This window comes from Mercurialis annua, linkage group LG5 (assembly GCF_937616625.2).
Source record: "Mercurialis annua linkage group LG5, ddMerAnnu1.2, whole genome shotgun sequence".
Taxonomy (NCBI): Eukaryota; Viridiplantae; Streptophyta; class Magnoliopsida; order Malpighiales; family Euphorbiaceae; genus Mercurialis; species Mercurialis annua.
The window spans coordinates 17,293,722-17,310,462 of NC_065574.1; the positions used below are offsets into that span (position 1 = coordinate 17,293,722).

At 42.5% G+C, this 16,741-nt stretch overlaps 3 protein-coding genes across 4 annotated transcripts in view; 2 read left to right on the plus strand and 1 right to left on the minus strand.

Annotated features, from left to right (window-relative positions):
* The first annotated feature begins 725 nt into the window (after nt 1-725).
* LOC126682257 (E3 ubiquitin-protein ligase RSL1) lies at nt 726-5,485 on the plus strand. 2 transcript variants are annotated; one of them, XM_050377864.2, is made up of 4 exons: nt 726-908; nt 1,036-1,701; nt 2,282-3,042; nt 4,847-5,485. In XM_050377864.2, the coding sequence occupies exons 2-4, from the start codon at nt 1,288-1,290 to the stop codon at nt 5,226-5,228; spliced, it is 1,557 nt and encodes a 518-aa protein (XP_050233821.1). In that variant the 5' UTR covers nt 726-908; nt 1,036-1,287; the 3' UTR covers nt 5,229-5,485. The 2 variants fall into 2 exon arrangements, with proteins under 2 accessions (XP_050233821.1, XP_050233820.1); XM_050377863.2 differs by having other exon boundaries at nt 1,093-1,701.
* Nucleotides 5,486-9,617: 4,132 nt separating this feature from the next.
* LOC126682298 (uncharacterized) lies at nt 9,618-15,753 on the minus strand. The gene has a single exon (XM_050377914.1). It carries the CDS (start codon nt 15,219-15,221, stop codon nt 9,834-9,836), a length of 5,388 nt encoding a protein of 1,795 aa, XP_050233871.1. The 5' UTR covers nt 15,222-15,753; the 3' UTR covers nt 9,618-9,833.
* LOC126682302 (metal tolerance protein 10-like) overlaps nt 12,996-16,741 on the plus strand; it is a 34,786-nt gene continuing 31,040 nt past the window's right edge. Inside the window, exon 1 of the mRNA XM_050377935.1 lies at nt 12,996-12,999. The gene's annotated coding sequence lies outside the window, so the exon portion shown is untranslated. The remainder of the gene's footprint in view (nt 13,000-16,741) is intronic.

Genomic DNA, 16,741 nt, shown 5'->3' on the forward strand with positions numbered 1-16,741 from the left:
TGTTGACTGCGGTGGTCCGGTCGTTGACCGGCGTTGACCGCGGTGGTTCGGCCAACAATGGTCCGGCCGGTGATGGTTCGGTTAGAAATGGTTCGGTTTATGTAAAATTAGGAGAAAATATTGAGTGGATTGCAAACACAATAGGTAAAATATATTATAGAGACAAAATAGTAATGACAACCATTAAAAGGTAGACATGAAAATAGACCTGTTCATGGGCTTGGGTACCCGGCCCGCCCGCCCAGGCCCGTCCTCTTAGGGCCGGGCTTGGACACCAATTTTTAGTCCCAAGCCGGCCAGAGCCCGAAAAAAGCCCGATTTTCTATGGGCGGGCTCGGGCTTTTAATATTATAAAAAAACAACGTAAGCCCACCCAAGCCCGGCTCGAGCCCGTAAAAATAGAGTATTAGGGCCGGGTTTGGGTAGAATATTTAAAGTCCGAATCGGGCTTGGGCGGGCTTAGGCTTGCCTTTAAAAAAGTCAAGCCCGTCTAAGCCCGGCCCGAGCCCGTCCAAGCCCGGGCCATGAACAGGTCTACATAAAAAGAATGTTTTAAAATTGAAGGATTTTTTTTAAAAAAAAATTGAGTTACTAACATAAAATTTTTGGGGATTCCATGTAATTTTCTCCACAAAAAATTGCAATGTATGATTAGAGAAGATTTTTTACTGTATTTTCAAGTAATGAGTAATTAAGAAAAATGAAGGAAGAATGCCAGCAAAGCAAACTGGACAGCGTTTGCTTTTTCTAATAATTCACTTACCAGACACATAAACACCAACAACAGTACCTTCTTCTCTCTCCTCAAATTATTTATTACTACAATTTTGTCAGATTAGGGTTTTAATACCCTTTGACTGACACCCACAAAAGAATCATCAGAGGATTAATTAGATTTCCCAGTCATGGTATGGAACCTTCATCTCCTGTCTTCAATTTATTTACTTTTTTTAATTCTACTATCTTGTAAGTTGCTGTTGCTTTAATACAAAAAATGGATTGGTGATAGAAGTAATTTTGATGTTTTTCTGGCAGATTTATTAGTTAAGTTCTAGAATTTGATTGATCTGCTTTTTGTTTGGGAATTTTTAGGGGCAATTGGGTGCTGGAATTATGAGTGTTTGATCGATTTTTCGATGGGTTTCGATTGGATTTGAGTTTTGAAGTAGCTCAAAGGAGTTCAAAGATTGGATCTTTATAAGGTGAAACTCGGAGTTGCAGGTTAATGCGTTGGCGGGTTTCGCTTAGAGTTTGATATATATCTTTTGTTATTATTAGTTGTTGAATATGGAGGATATTGCTGCTAATTGTGATGTTCCGGAAATCAAAATAGAAGACGATGAGGATGATTTTAGAAGTTGTTGTGGAGATGATTACGAGGAAGTTTTGAAGGTGTCTGAAGAGACAGTGAAAGGACTAGAAGAGCCAGTTGAAAAGCTTGATGAATTTTCCGTAAAGATGTTTTTTAAGGGGATATCTATAGCGGGAGTAGGGGACTCAGGTTCTGGCTTTTCTGGAATTGGTGTTATTATGGAAAGAGCAGCAACTTTTCCGGTAGTTCAGGTACAAAAGAAGCTGGATTTCTATGTTGACGAATCTATGGCTGATTACTTGGCCCTCATGGATGGCCTTGCACAAGCTCTACAACATAACATCTGCCGCGTCTATGCGTTCACTGATTCTCAATTGTTATATGATCAGGTGAGGTCTCATTTCAAGGGGTTTCTACATCTTTGTTATAAATTTTATGCAATTAGACGATAAGTTGAGGTGTTGTACCTGTGAAAATTTAGCTATGATCTTGCTAGCATTACAATATTGATTGTTTATTCTAGAAAAACAGTTTCAGTAGAGACCATAAGTTAATTTTTCCCTATGGAGTTTCATCTGCCCTACCTTGTCAAAGGTTGCAGGGCGATTGATGGCTGTGCAACAACTTCAAAAAGTATTTTCAAATTTGTATATATATATATCCTGCTATACATACGTGAAAACTCACTTATCTTCATAGGTATATTAATTATATATCATTTTTAATCCTTTCTTATATCAAATGCTGTTTTTCTAGTGATATTAAGTAATAAAATGATAGTATAATGATATATAAAATTCATGACAATACATCATTTTTAAGTGGGGTTCGTGCCCCATCCCTCCTCCTTCGCACGCCCCGCTATGCCTTGCATCAAAATCAACATCTTCTCTGTGTTGTAAATTTAATACCATTTATCTTCTTGATTTTTATTTTCTTAGTGGTAATAGTGATGTAAACTTTTGGTAGATAACACATGAGTATAAGGTTGAGATTCCCCTTATCGTTGCTTTGAGGCAAAGAATTCTTGAGCATGCTGGTAACCTGGAAGCCTTTGTACTAAAACTCATTCCCAGCGTTGATCTTGAGAGGGCATACCACTTAGCCCAAGTTGCAGTTGGGGTGCTTTCTTTTCCTGCCAGTGGAAGTAAATCCGTAGACAACTGTTCTATCTGTTGTGAGGAAAAGATATTGCCAATGATGATCACAATGAAATGTTCCCACAAATTCTGTTCTCATTGTATGAGAACCTATGTTGATGGAAAAGTACAGTCATCTCAAGTGCCAATCAAATGCCCTCAGTTAGGATGCAAGTATTACATTTCCAGCACTGAATGCAAAACATTTTTACCTCTCACATTGTATGATAGTTTTGAGAGAGCTCTTGCAGAAGCTGATGTTCTTCATTCAGACGGAATCTATTGCCCCTATCCAAATTGTTCTGTCCTGCTTGATCCCCGTGAGTGTCTGTCAGCTAGGGCAAGTTCATCAAGTCAATCTGATAACAGCTGTGTCGAGTGCCCAGTTTGTCAAAGGTTTATCTGTGTTGATTGTGGCGTTCCTTGGCATTCATCGTTGAGCTGTGAAGAGTTCCAGAACCTCCCACTTGATGAGAGAGACGCTGCAGATATTACCTTGCATCGCCTTGCTGAAAATAAAAGGTGGAGACGTTGTCAACAGTGTCGCAGAATGATTGAGCTCACCCAAGGTTGCTATCATATGACCTGCTGGTAGGTTGCACTTTTTCTAATTCTACACTTTTCTTTTCTTTTATTTTCTTTACATGTCCTGCTGTCTTGTGCTCTTTCTCTTTGTCCCAAATTTTTTATTTAAGCTATTTAGACAGTTAAGTCAAGAATTGATCTATTCCAGTCTTGAAAGCTTATCGGCTACGATGAAATCATTATCACTCTTAATACATTAATAACCATGGGAACTTTTTTTTTGAATTACTAACCATGTTAACCAAAATGACTTGTCAGATATGTGTTTAATTTATGTATAGGCGATATGTGAGCTATTAGTCCAATTTTTTGAAATGTAAATCATAACTTAGTAAAAGGAGGATTGATGTTACATAAGGTTTTCTCCATTATGCAGATGGAGCTGCTAACCTGAATTAATATACTAGTTTACCTTTTTTATATTGACTAAATTTCACTGCGTTCAATATGCGAGAGTTAAAAGGCAAGATAGCCTCCAAAATTAAATAGATCATTGTCCTGAAGGCATCTATCTTGATGCAGCGATTGTTACTTTTCAAGCTGCTTTGTCAATCACCATTGCGTAGCTTCTTTAGATAAATGACCTTACCCTAGAGGTTACTGTGCTGCCCTTGATATGCGCCATTTGATACAGGTGTTAATTTAAGGGTGTTGAGCTTTTGATTAGATCAAATGCGACATGATGTAAGAGTACATATCAAATTGAATCGAAAATCATAAAGATGTCTGAAAAACAGTTTGCTTAAGATTTAGTGAAGGACTTGAAGTTTTTGATTGTCTAGCTTCTCATCTGTGTAAAATAGCAGAATCTGTCAAACAAATTAGGATCAAGATGGATGACTGGCTTGTTTCTAGGGTTAGGAATGCCTGAAAAAGGGTAAAGGTGGCATAAATTAAGAGAATGTAGTGAGGTAAATTTTGAAAATCTTTAACTAGATATTTAGTGCAAGTTCAAGTATATCTAGATGAGATCTGCCTTAAAATGCCAACATTGCACGTTATGCGCAAGTGACAACCAGTTCTGGAAATTCAGTTCTATTGAATGAAATAACAGATAACTAGATAATACACTCTGGCTAAGTCATTTAATTCAAAATAAGGGTGTAGAGCATTTGAAAGTTCAGTTTCTATGACTCTAAAGGACTTCAATAGTGAAGAAGTATTCTTGCAGTAGATAGCCTTGCATGTGTTGAATCACATGCTGGCATGTTATTAGACTGAATCACATGCTGACATGTTATTGTTTGTGTCATTGCTATCAGTTTAGCAAATGGGAAATTGCATGTTACTATTAGACCAGCCTGTATGCCTCAGCAGCTGCTTGTTCATGTTCCTAGTGAAAACTAAGAATGGAATGCTGATAAATTTTCTTGGACATACATCGAACTATCTGATGATATGCCTTCACTGATTTGGATTGTGGTCTATTAATCTATAAACTTCAGTTACTGGCATAAATACACTTTAATCTTTGACTCTTTCGAGATTAATAAGTAAAGAATAGTATTATTTATGTGATTGACTTCTTATCATTTTCAATTGATCTGCCAGTGTAACGTATGTTTCACGGAAATTTTCGAGCTCTAAGTTTTCGTGTTTCGTTTCCGTTTCTGGAAATATTTTGAAACTCGAAACCCTATATTTATTGAAAATGGAATTTTTCTGTTTTTCATTTCAGCATTTTCTATTTCAAATTTTCCATTTTCGCTTTATATAGAGTGTAACAATTGCATGGACATTGATGATGATATAGTGGATAATGAAATTGTTACCCCATAGTTTGAAGGTGGTATCCTGTTTTGTTTTCCAGGTGCGGGCATGAGTTCTGTTATTCTTGTGGGGCTGAATATAGTGACGGACAACAGGGTTGTCAATGTGCATTTTGGGATGAAAATAACTCGGATGACTTGGTTAGCCAGTCGTTCCAAGAATCAGAACAATGGGCATGGGAGACTTTTAACTCACTACCCATGCTCATGGATGCTTACTCGGACCAGGAAAGATCACAGCTGGCACTGATTCAAAGATTTCTTGCCGGGGGGTTCAGTCTGAGTGATCATCACCCATATCAATCCCCTCCTCGCTGTACAGACTCATACGCAGATGCCATGAAGGATCTACATCAGCTTCCTTGGCTTGAGAGATTTGTGTCGGTAATTAGTGACGATTACTATGAAGATTTTATCCAGTGAAGGCAGCTAGTATAGTGTTGTAAGGATTAGGAAAAAGTTGCAAATCTCCACTACAATGAGAGCTTCTCGCTCTACTTACTCCATTTCTATTGATGTGGGAGTGCAGAAATCGGCACTTCTTTCCTTTGTAAGTCTCTTCTTAAAAATATGCATGAGATTGGAAGGGACTTGGTGATTGCTATGTCCTGAAAAGAAAATTAAAATAGATAAAAACACTTATCATATTGAACTGAAAGAAAATGAAACAGAGTTGTTCATCTTTGGTGTCTTTTTTGTGCTTGCATCTATGCAATAAGTAGTGATACAGGTCGATCTTTAAGGGGTCGCCTGTACTGTTTTTCCTGCACAAGTAACAAATATAAGCTCAAAGGACCTCAGGCTTGCTCAGCCTGAAAGCCACTCCGATGCTTAAGTCAGAGAGGGTTTTTTGGTAGGTAAATGAATGTAAGAGTATTTAAGTCTGATTTCTGCTTACCCTTCTCAGCATTCGGTGGCTTCCTTTTATAATGAGTTTAAGGCGGTGGTTATCTGGTAAATCGTGGGTTTGCCCCACGATTATTGATAATGGTGAAGGCACGTTCCCGATTATCCCGGGTAGTGGGTGTCAGGGAACGGAGTGGATGAGGTCGCCTAGATGGCAGACCTGGATGAGTCCGCCCGAGACAGACATGGGCGATGGGAGATTTGGAGACTCGTTGGGCGAGCATAGCATTCGTTAGGCGATGCTTGGAGTTCGAATATTATTAGGTCGGTATCAGATGTCCCCCCCTTATAATCTTGCTAAGTCAAAGACTTGAAGCGCCAATTTTCAAAATTCGAATTTCCGAAATTTTCGAAACAACTTGAATTTCAAACGTTTCCTGCAACGGTTACGAATCTGAAGCGTTTTTTGACTATAAAAGAACGCGACTTTTGGTTTTCCATTGATTATTTCGAGGAGTTTCCTGCTGTCAGGCATTCGAGTGTATAAAAGAGGTACATATTCTTTAATTAAAAGTTTTTTACTCTTAATTTTTCTCTCTGATTTTCTGTTAATTTTTCTCTCTGATTCTGTATTTCTGTTGACGTATTTCTCCAGCCAGGTTTTCTTCGAGTTACATAGCACCAGACTTTCTCTTTTAATCAGTAAGTGGCTTAGCTATTTTTGTTTGTCTTCTTGTTTCCTTCTTCTTGTTTGCCTTCAGATAGTATAGGATGTCTACATTAAGGATTTCAATGTCTTCCCCTTCTTCTTCCTCTTCTTCTGAGAGTTCTGCCAGTGACCCTACTTACCCTGCTCCTCTTGCCACCCTTGTTGAGTTGTCATCTGACGAGGAAGGGTTGTCTCAGAAGGTGATCCCTGATAGTGAGGAGGGTGTTGATGACAGAGGGCCAGAGGGCGAGGTTCCCCTTGAGGACGTTGGTGGAGATGAGGGTGGAGATGGTGAACTGGGTGATGACGAAGGAGACGAGGAGGATTTTGTTTTTAAAAGGCGTAAAGTCTCCTCTGGGACATCTTCTAGTAAGAAAAAGCCCTTGTCTGAGTGGCCTATCAGTCTGGGTCAAGAAGCCCTAGTTTGGATTAGGGCGAGGTACGAAATTCCCCCTTTCATCAGCCTTCGGATTCCATCTGAGGGTTCGGCTGTTAGCCAGGTCTTGAAGGATGATGAACAGTTGCTTTTTGTTGACGATTTTGAGGCGGGTTTGAGGCTACCACTCGACCTCTTTACCCAAGAAGTGTTCGATAATTTTAAGATCCCCTTGGGTCAACTCCATCCTAATGCCCACCGTCACTTGACCGGAGTTTTTATTCGTGGTCTCCAACTGAAGAGACAGGTGGGCTACGAGATTGTTAGGGCGATCTATTCTCTGGGGAGGAAGAAAAGCGACGAGTTCTTCTACTTGCAACCCGGGAGATCTCCCTTCACTGGCCTTCCCAATTCTTTGAAGCGGTGGAAAGGTAACTTCGTCATCGCCAAGAAGAAAGGGGGTTGGGGCTCCATTCCGAACGTTTTTGTGGAAGGGCCCCTTAAGTTGGAAAAGGCGAACCTGAGCGAGGTTGATAAAGAGACGTTGCGTTTGCTTCGAGGTGGCGCTAAGGTGCACGTAGTGAATCTGATAAATTCCTACTTCGGCTGGGACCAAAGTGTCGCCTCCAAGAGAAATAAGAGAGTGCAGGGTGAAAAAGGGGAAAAGAGGAGGAAGAGTGAGGACAAGAGGGAGACATCGCCCGATAATGGAGACGAGTTCCCTGATATGGGCGAACCACTGCTTTCTTCCCCTCTTAATATTTCTTCTATGCCTCTTAGTCCTTCTGGTACCTTGTTTGTACCATGAAGTTTTTATTCCCTTTTAATTTTTGTGAAGCGTTTTTTGAATTTTCTTTCCTTTGACTTTTCAGTGCCGAACTTCAAGGAACTTCAGCAGAAGGTCATGGAGGACAGGAGAGCTCGTCGAGAGGCTCGAGAGAGGGAGGCCCTTCCCCAAGCTGATCCCAAGCCGTCTTCTGAGGCTAAGAAGGCGCCTGCTAAGAAAGGAGGCGATGTTTCTTCCACGGCTGGAGGCAAGCCACCTTCTTCTCAGAAGGGTGATGATTCTGCTCCCACTCCTAGAGTGGTGCTGCCGGGTTTCCAGATAAAGGAACCTGTCACTGGCCCTCCTCCTCCTGCTGTTCCCTCTTACACTGGTAAGGGGAAGGATAAGATGGAGGTTCCTGCGAAGGAGAAGCTTTCCCGACCCCTTCCTCCGGCTCCCCAAACTGCCCCGGCTGCTTCGACCGGCAGCAAAAGGCGAGCTCCTTCTTCAGGGGGCGAAGATACTGAGGGGGAGGGACCTTCGATGAAAAGGCCTAAGAGGGATGTGATGGTGACTCAGGTCGACCTGCTCCTTCAGAAGTACGGGGCCGATGCCACTGTACGTTGTCCTGCCGTTGCCCACGACATCTTCCGGGGTTCCTGCTGCCCTTCGGACGTTGACTACTATTTGAAGAGGCCGGACCACGTACTGATGGACGATTGTTTTTCCAACCTGGCAAAGGTAATAATTTTCTATCTTTAGCATTTTGCCTTCTTCTTCCCGTGATGGTTATTTTCTAACTCAGTTTTATTTTATGTTTAGGTTGCCTATGCCATCCGTCAATACCGCTCCAACCGTCTTAACGACGATGAGATGCAGGTGAAGTTGAAGACGGAGTACAAGCTGCTGAAGGGAAAGTATGACTCCCTTCGCAGCGAACATGGCGGGTGCACTCAGAAGCTGGACTCTCTTCGTGCTGATGTTGATAGATTATCCAGGGAGAGGGAGAGTGCTGTGAAGCAGCAGCGTGTGCTGTCTGAGGAGGTCGCCCGCCTTAAGAAGGAAAATAAAAATCTGGCGGCAGAGGTGGTGTTGAAAAGCACTGATTATGACGATCTCAAGAAGGAGTTCGACACCACCGTCACGGCCCTTAACGATAAAGTCTCAGTTGCTGAGAAGAGGCTTTATTTGAAGCGAGGCAGGCTGATTCGTGAGAAGGAGAGGCGTCGCCGTAACACCGCCCAGCTAGCCAATGATCTGACTGACTTCACTGAAGCCATCGTGGGTACCTACTTGGAGCGTCATCCTGATGGGGACGTTGAATTCTTATATGGCTTTCCCGAGGGGGTTAACAGTGAGAGTGAGCCAGATTCTCCTCAGGACTTGTTTGTCTCCATCAAGTCTGAAAATGGTGGAGGTGCTGCTGAGGTTGCCGAACAGCCTGCCCAAGGGGTCCAGGAACCTGCCAAGGCTGGCGAGAAGCCTCTTGTTCCCGGTTTGGGGGGTAGTCCTGAGGAGAAGGACTTCGGCTTGCTTATATCTTCGGAGCGACCTTTTGCTGCTCTGGACTTATTGGATCGGCCTTCTGACCTGGAGTCTATCCTTCCAGGGTCCGATCCTCTTAGCCTTGCCGATGTCCCTTCTCCCACCCGTTCTGGCAACATTCATGTCGATGCTTCTTCTTCAGCCAGGCGGGATTCGCAGGAGGGGCTATCTGTCCCCAATATTTTGGATGGGAACAAGGAGGCTGCCCCGGAGAAGGTTGAGCCAGAGATCATCAAGCTTTAGATTCCCCTTTTTTTTTTTTTTTTTTTTTTTTTTGTATAGGAAGAACTTTCCTTTCTTCTTTTTTTTTTGTTATGCACTTTGTACACTTGTATCTTTTCTTTTGTTAGGAATTTTATTTTCCTTTGTAATTTCTGTGGGGCATTTGCCTTCTTTTTAATATATATCTTTTTTGCCTTCTTTATTTCTGAGACAGTTAGCTTCTATGTTCTCTTTATTTTAGGCGATATATATATTTGGACTGTGTATTTTCCTTTTTTGGAATGAACTCGTCAGTTCTCCTCTTTGGAAATATTTTAAGTAATCAGCAACTATGGTAAAGAGATGATATCTGTGGAAATTCCTTGTCCGAGCAAGGGTAAATTAAAATACTTGCATAAATTCAAATACATTAATGTGATGAAATATCACTTGTAGAAATTGAAATAATGCTGTGATTAAACATCACTTGGAGGAATTGAAATACAATATTGAAACTGAACACTGCTTGACTAATTATACTACTTCTTAAAGTAACTAATCATGTTTGATGGCGACCCATTGTGACTAAATTTTCCTCAAGTTGTTGGCGTTCCATGTCCTTGGTATGATTCTTCCCATGGAGTTGGTGAGTTTAAATGTTCCTTCTTTGATGACCTCGCTGATGGTGTAAGGTCCTTCCCAGTTTGGCTGCAGTTTTCCACTTCCTGCTTCTCCTTTTTTGACTTCGGTTTTTCGCATGACTAGGTCGCCTAGTTTGAATTTTCTTTTCTTTACATGGCTGTTGAAATGTTTGGCCATCTTTTGTCTGTAGGCTTCCATCCTGATGTCTGATCTGTTGATTTTTTCAACCAGGAGATCTAGATTGTTCCTGAGCTCTTCTTCGTTTTCTTCTAGGTTTAGCTGGTTGTCTTCTGTCCTTGGCGTGGGTGCGCCGATCTCTACAGGGATTACAGCCTCCGTTCCATAGGCTAGGGCGAATGGAGTTTCGCCCGTTGATTCTCTAGGGGTGGTACGGTAATTCCATAGGACACTGTAGAGTTCTTCTACCCATCTTCCTTTGCACTCGTCTAGTCTTCTTTTTAGTCCGGCCAGTAGGATTCTGTTGGCCACTTCGGTTTGCCCATTCGATTGTGGATGGTAAACCGAAGTGAACCTTAGGTCGATCTGATACTCGGCACAAAACTTTCTAAACTTTGCTGAGTCGAACTGCTTTCCGTTGTCTGTGATCAGCACCTTCGGTATTCCAAACCTGCACAAGATAGATCTAAAGAAAAAGTTAGTTATGCGTTGTTGTGTGATTTTTGCCAGTGGTTCCGCTTCTATCCACTTGGTGAAGTGGTCGATTGCCACTACTAGGAACTTCCGTTGTCCTGTGGCCAAAGGGAGAGGTCCCAGGATGTCCATACCCCACTGGGCGAACGGCCATGCACTGCCGATGGGTTTCATTTCTGAAGCTTGCTTTCTTGGTACCAAGGCATGTTGCTGGCAAGGCCAGCATCCCCTTACTAGCGTTGTAGCTTGTTCTTTCATCGTGGGCCAATAATAGCCTTGTAGCAGTGCTTTCCTGACCAGTGTTGATGCTCCGTCATGTGCTCCACAGGTCCCCTCATGTAATTCTTTCATGATGTACTCCCCTTCTTCTTTGTTCACACATCTTAGCCAGGGATGGGTGAATGACCGTTTGTACAGCTGGCCGTTGTATATTCCGAACTTTGATGAAAGTATCACTATCCTTTTGGCTTCCTTCTTATCCTCGGGGAGTATTCCATTAGCCAGGTATGCTGTGAGGGGGGACATCCAGGTTTCTTCCCCTTCTACCATCAGTACTTCGCCTTCCTCAATTTCTTCTTGAAAGCTAGGCTGTCGTTTGATTTCATGAGGAATGTTTCTCATTGAGTCGTAATTCTTTGTTGCTGCCCACTTTGCCAATTCGTCTGATCTTCCATTCATTGCTCTGGGTATTTGCTGTAGCGACCAGGATCGCCCATTATTGGCAAAGAAGGTTTTGGCCTGCTTGGCGTACTTCTTCAACGTAGCTTCCTTTACTTCGAAGTTCCCCGAGACTTGGTTCACGACCAGTTGTGAATCACTGCAGATCTGGACTTCGGAGATGTTGAGCTCTTCGCATAGTTGCAACCCTGTTATCAGCGCCTCATATTCCGCAACATTGTTGGAGGCTGGAAACTCGAGTCTTGCTGAGTATTCCATTTGGATTCTTCCTGGTCCTTTGAGCACGACTCCGATGCCTGCTCCTTCTCCGCAAACTGCTCCATCGACGTGCATCTCCCAGGGAGTCGTTTTGTCCTCCATGGGTTCTTTGAATGTTAGTTCAGCGAAGAAGTCGGCTAGTGCTTGTGCTTTCAGTGCTTTCCGAGCTTCATAGATAACGCCCAGACTTCCTATTTTGACGGCCCATTCTGCTATGCGTCCACTTGTCTCTGCCTTCTGGAGGATTTTTCGTAGTGGTTGGTCGGTCCGTACAATGACTTGGTGCCCTTCGAAGTAATGTCGGAGCTTGATGGTGGCGGTGTATACGCATAGCGCCAGCTTCTCCAACTTCGGGTATCTCAGCTCCGCATCTCTGAGTACTTTGCTGATGTAGTAGATCGGGTATTGTTCGCCTCCTTTTTCTGACACCAATACTCCTGCTATTGTTTCGTCAGAGCAAGAGATGTATAAATATAACACGTCGCCCGGATCCGGTCTCGCCAACAGTGGGGGCGAGGATAGGAAGCTTTTCAATTCTTCAAACGCCTGCTGGCATTCTGCGGTCCATGTGAAGTTCTTGATCTGTTTCAGGGTTTTGAAGAAAGGCAGGCATCGTTTTGCCGAGCAGGACATGAACCGTCCTAGAGCCGTGATCCGGCCGTTGAGCTTCTGGACTTCATGTATGCTCCGTGGCGGTGTCATCTTTAAGACCGCTTCGATTTTATCTGGGTTAGCCTCGATACCCCTCTGAGAGACCATGTACCCCAAGAACTTGCCTGCCGGTACTCCGAATACGCACTTTTCCGGATTGAGTTTTAGCTGGTATCTCTTTAGCGTCTCCAGGACTATCTTCACATCTGTTGGGTGGTCTTCAGCTCGGATGCTCTTGATAATCATGTCATCCACATAAACTTCCATGTGCTTTCCTATCTGATCTCTGAATATTGAGTTCACCAGCCGCTGATATGTGGCTCCTGCGTTCTTCAGACCGAAGGGCATCATCTTGTAACAAAATAATCCCTGGTCTGTTATGAAGGCCGTCTTCTCCTGATCTTCAGGTGCCATGGGTATCTGGTGATATCCCGCCTTGGCATCTAGGAATGTATAGAGGGCGTGACCTGCTGTGGAGTCTACTAACTGATCAATGTGTGGAAGTGGGAAACTATCTTTGGGACATGCTTTATTCAGATCTGTGAAGTCCACGCACATTCGGTAAGTGCCATTGGACTTTTTTACCATCACCACATTTGCTACCCACTTGGGGTAATAGGCGTCTTTGATCACGTTTGCTGCTTTTAACCGGGCGATCTCTTCTGCGATGGCGAGTTGTTTTTCGGGCGAGTGCCTTCTCTTTTTTTGTATTACTGCCTTCGCGTCGGTCGCTATGTTTAACCGATGACATATGACGTCCGGGTCTACTCCGATCAATTCGTCTGTTGTCCAGGCAAAGGAGTCTCCAAGCGATCTGAGGTTTTCGGTCAGAGATCGTCTGATTTCTTCTTCTAGCTCATCTCCCACTTCTATCTCCTTTCCTGGGGATAATTCGATTTTCTCAGTTCGCCCATAATGCTCCGCCCTTTCCTTCTTCTCTGGAGGTTCCATTGTTAGTACTGGCAAGGTTATATGTACTTTCCTGAGAGCTGTAAAGTATGCTTCTCTGGCTGACTTTTGGCATCCTCTGACTTCGGCATCGCCTTCTCTGGTTGGGATTTTCATTAGTAGGTACCTCATGCAAATGGATGCGCATGTATCGTGCAAGAGTGGCCTTCCGAGAATTGCATTGTATGCGAAATCCATATTGACCACCATGAATTCTGCTCGGATCTCTTTGTAGATCTCTCCATCCCCCAGTTGGATGTTTATCTCCAGTGATCCTTCCACCTGTACAGATTTGCCTCCTAGTCCCACTAGTGGAGTAGTGACATGTGTCAAATTTTCTTTCTTGAGTCCAATTCTGCCGAACACCTCCATCGTGATCATGTTTACCGAACTTCCCGTGTCTACGAGCATCCGAGATACCTCGAAATTGTTGAGTCGCCCCTTGACAACTAGGGCGTCCTCATGAGGGACTGATAAGCCATGACTATCGACCTCCGAAAAAGATACGCTTCTGAATTTCTTAGCATTCGGTGCACCTGGGCTAACCGAGTAGACTGTTCTTGCAGCTTTCTTCCTTGTAGTATTGCTGTCTCCTCCGGTCGATCCGCCCATTATTACATTAACCACGCCTGCTGGCTCTGGTCTGGGTCTTCTGGCGATTTCTTCTTTCCGCTCTTTCTTTCTCTCTGATTCCGTCTCTCTGGCTTCGGTGTCCCTTTTTACGAACTGGGAAAGGGATCCCCTTTCTATCAATTTCTCTATCTCCTCCTTCAGGTGCCAGCATTCATCTGTGGTGTGGCCGTTGTCTCTGTGAAATTCACAGTATTTGCTATTGTCTCTTTTGCTGGCTGATGCAACGTTCATCTTCCTTGGCCATCTGACCTTCTCTCGGCTGTCTTTTACCCAAAACAGTACGTTGGTTCTGGTTGTGTTCAGGGGCGTATATCGCCTATCTTCGTCTTTTTTCCTTTTGTTTCTGAAATGGTCATTGCCTTTTTCTCCGAACCTCTTTCCTATGGGCGATCTTTCCCCATTTCTTCTTTCTGCAAACGTTCGTTCTTCTACCCGTCCGAGGCGATTCTCTATTTCTCTCTGGCCATCATCCACCCTGATCTGTGTATGTGCGATGGTCATCAGTGTGGTAAATGATTTTGGTGATTTAGCCAATAATTCCTTTCGTAGGTCGGAGTTGGTAGTTCCATTGAGTAATGCTGTGTAGGCGATCTCCTGGCTCAGGTCTTCTATCTGCATCGCCTCCTTATTGAATCTTTCTACGTACTTCCTGAGTGTCTCTCCTTCCCATTGCATGATGGCCAGCAGATCTGTGGATAGCTTCTTTTGAGGGATGCATGCTACGAATCTAGCCTGGAAAAGTCCTGAGAATTGTTTGAACGTCAGCACTGATCCTGGCTTTAAACTCTGGTACCATTCCTGCGCCAGACCTTTTAAGGTAGTAGGAAAAAGTTTGCATAGTACGTGATCCAAGTTTGTCTGAACATTGATCACCGCTTGGAATTTGTGAATATGGCTCTTGGGACAGCCTGTTCCATCGTACGACTCCAAATTTGGGGGGTATCTGAACTTTGTAGGGAACTCGTGAGAGATGATGAAATCTGCGAGTGGTGAGTCACTTCGAAGAGAGATGTCCACGTCTTCACATCTTATTCCAAGCCTGCTCATGACTTGGCGGACTTTTTCCTCCAGATGCTCTTCTCCGCCTTTGAGGGTGTGTTGTTCATCCATCCAACGTTCTTCGTCTGGAATTACGATGGGGGCATTTTGTTTCCTTGCGGAATTTCCAGGGGCATCTTCCTCTCGCATTGGTTCTTTTCCCTTGTCCATGGTTGATGTTGACTTCTGTACTGGTGATTTCGCTGATCCCTGTTCTGGCGATTTTAACGAGATACTCTGTTTGATATCTTTGAGTAGACTGGTGATTTCTAGGAAAGCCTTGAACATTGCTTGGTTGTTGATTGGCCCTTCATCAGGTGCTATGGCTATCGGAGGCATCGTCTGTCTTATCGCCAGGGGGTCGCTGGTTTCTCCTTCTTCGCTGGTCGGGGGAAACAGATTTAGGGCCGGTGGTTCTGTTTCCCTGTCTTCTCGGTTGGTAGCTGGTGGAGTATTATCTTGTGGGGGATCCATTCTTGAAAAAGCAAATTCTGAAAAGTATCTAAAAGGAACGACGAAACTAATAAGTTCCACGTTCACCGCACCAAATGATACAGGTCGATCTTTAAGGGGTCGCCTGTACTGTTTTTCCTGCACAAGTAACAAATATAAGCTCAAAGGACCTCAGGCTTGCTCAGCCTGAAAGCCACTCCGATGCTTAAGTCAGAGAGGGTTTTTTGGTAGGTAAATGAATGTAAGAGTATTTAAGTCTGATTTCTGCTTACCCTTCTCAGCATTCGGTGGCTTCCTTTTATAATGAGTTTAAGGCGGTGGTTATCTGGTAAATCGTGGGTTTGCCCCACGATTATTGATAATGGTGAAGGCACGTTCCCGATTATCCCGGGTAGTGGGTGTCAGGGAACGGAGTGGATGAGGTCGCCTAGATGGCAGACCTGGATGAGTCCGCCCGAGACAGACATGGGCGATGGGAGATTTGGAGACTCGTTGGGCGAGCATAGCATTCGTTAGGCGATGCTTGGAGTTCGAATATTATTAGGTCGGTATCAAGTAGCATTTGTGATGTATCAAAATTGGATTGTGTTTTTGTTATATCCATCTCAATTTGGGTTAAAATGACCATGCGTTACTTATTAATTTTAGGCCTAATTATTTAAAAACCACCCACCTTATAACTTTTTTTCATTTATACCATGACCTAGGAAAATTTTCAGTTGTATCCTATTTTCGATTTTTATGTTTCATCTCTACCTAATGAGTTAAATTGACCTATTTTCTTTTGAAAAAGAGTTTAAATAAGTCTTTCATTTTTAACCTATATTATAATAAAACGTTAATGTTAATCATTTATGTATCTTGTTTTTAATATTTTCATCCTTAAATTAATTAAATTATCAAAATTTTTAATTTTGGGGTACAAATGAAACATAAAAAATTGAGGATATGATGCAATTGAAAATTTTTCTAGGTCAAGGTATAAATGAAAAAAAGTTATAAGGTGGGTGGTTTTTAAGTAATTAGGCCTTAATTTTAAAAAGTGGAATTTAGAAAAAACTTCTTTTGATAACTTATTTGTTATGAATACCTCATTTTTAAAAGTTTATTTTTTATCTTTTTTTTATTGTTTTTAGTTGCACTTCCAACTAAATTTAACTTATTCGCATTTTACTCTCTTTCTTTTTAAACGCTTGTAAAACATTTTCTCTCCTCTTTTTTTATGTCTGCTTTTTTTCACTGTTTTTTATCTCTTCTTTTATTCCATTCCAATAAAATTTCATTACAAATTTTATCTAACACTTCTAATAATAATACAAGCAATAAAAAATACAGGATAAAGAAGAATTTGGAAAGAGAAATTCGATATGATTCGTCTCAAAAAATTGGCATAAATAAAATTTTTCGCCATGCCATCATATATCCTCTTATTCAGAATCTTCTTTTTCCTCTTTCTATATTGTTTTGTATTGTTTTAGTATAGTTTTCTGGCAATTTTTTCAATTTTTTTAATGAAATTGTCGTTTTCTTTTTTAATTAAT

Excerpts from the sequence above, each read along its gene's own strand:
- LOC126682257 (XM_050377864.2), top strand. The coding sequence starts at position 1,288 with ATGGAGGATATTGCTGCTAATTGTGATGTTCCGGAAATCAAAATAGAA. Across the intron at positions 1,702-2,281 it reads CTCAATTGTTATATGATCAG|ATAACACATGAGTATAAGGT; the intron begins GTGAGGTCTCAT and ends AACTTTTGGTAG. Across the intron at positions 3,043-4,846 it reads TGCTATCATATGACCTGCTG|GTGCGGGCATGAGTTCTGTT; the intron begins GTAGGTTGCACT and ends TTTGTTTTCCAG.
- LOC126682298 (XM_050377914.1), bottom strand. The coding sequence starts at position 15,221 with ATGGATCCCCCACAAGATAATACTCCACCAGCTACCAACCGAGAAGAC.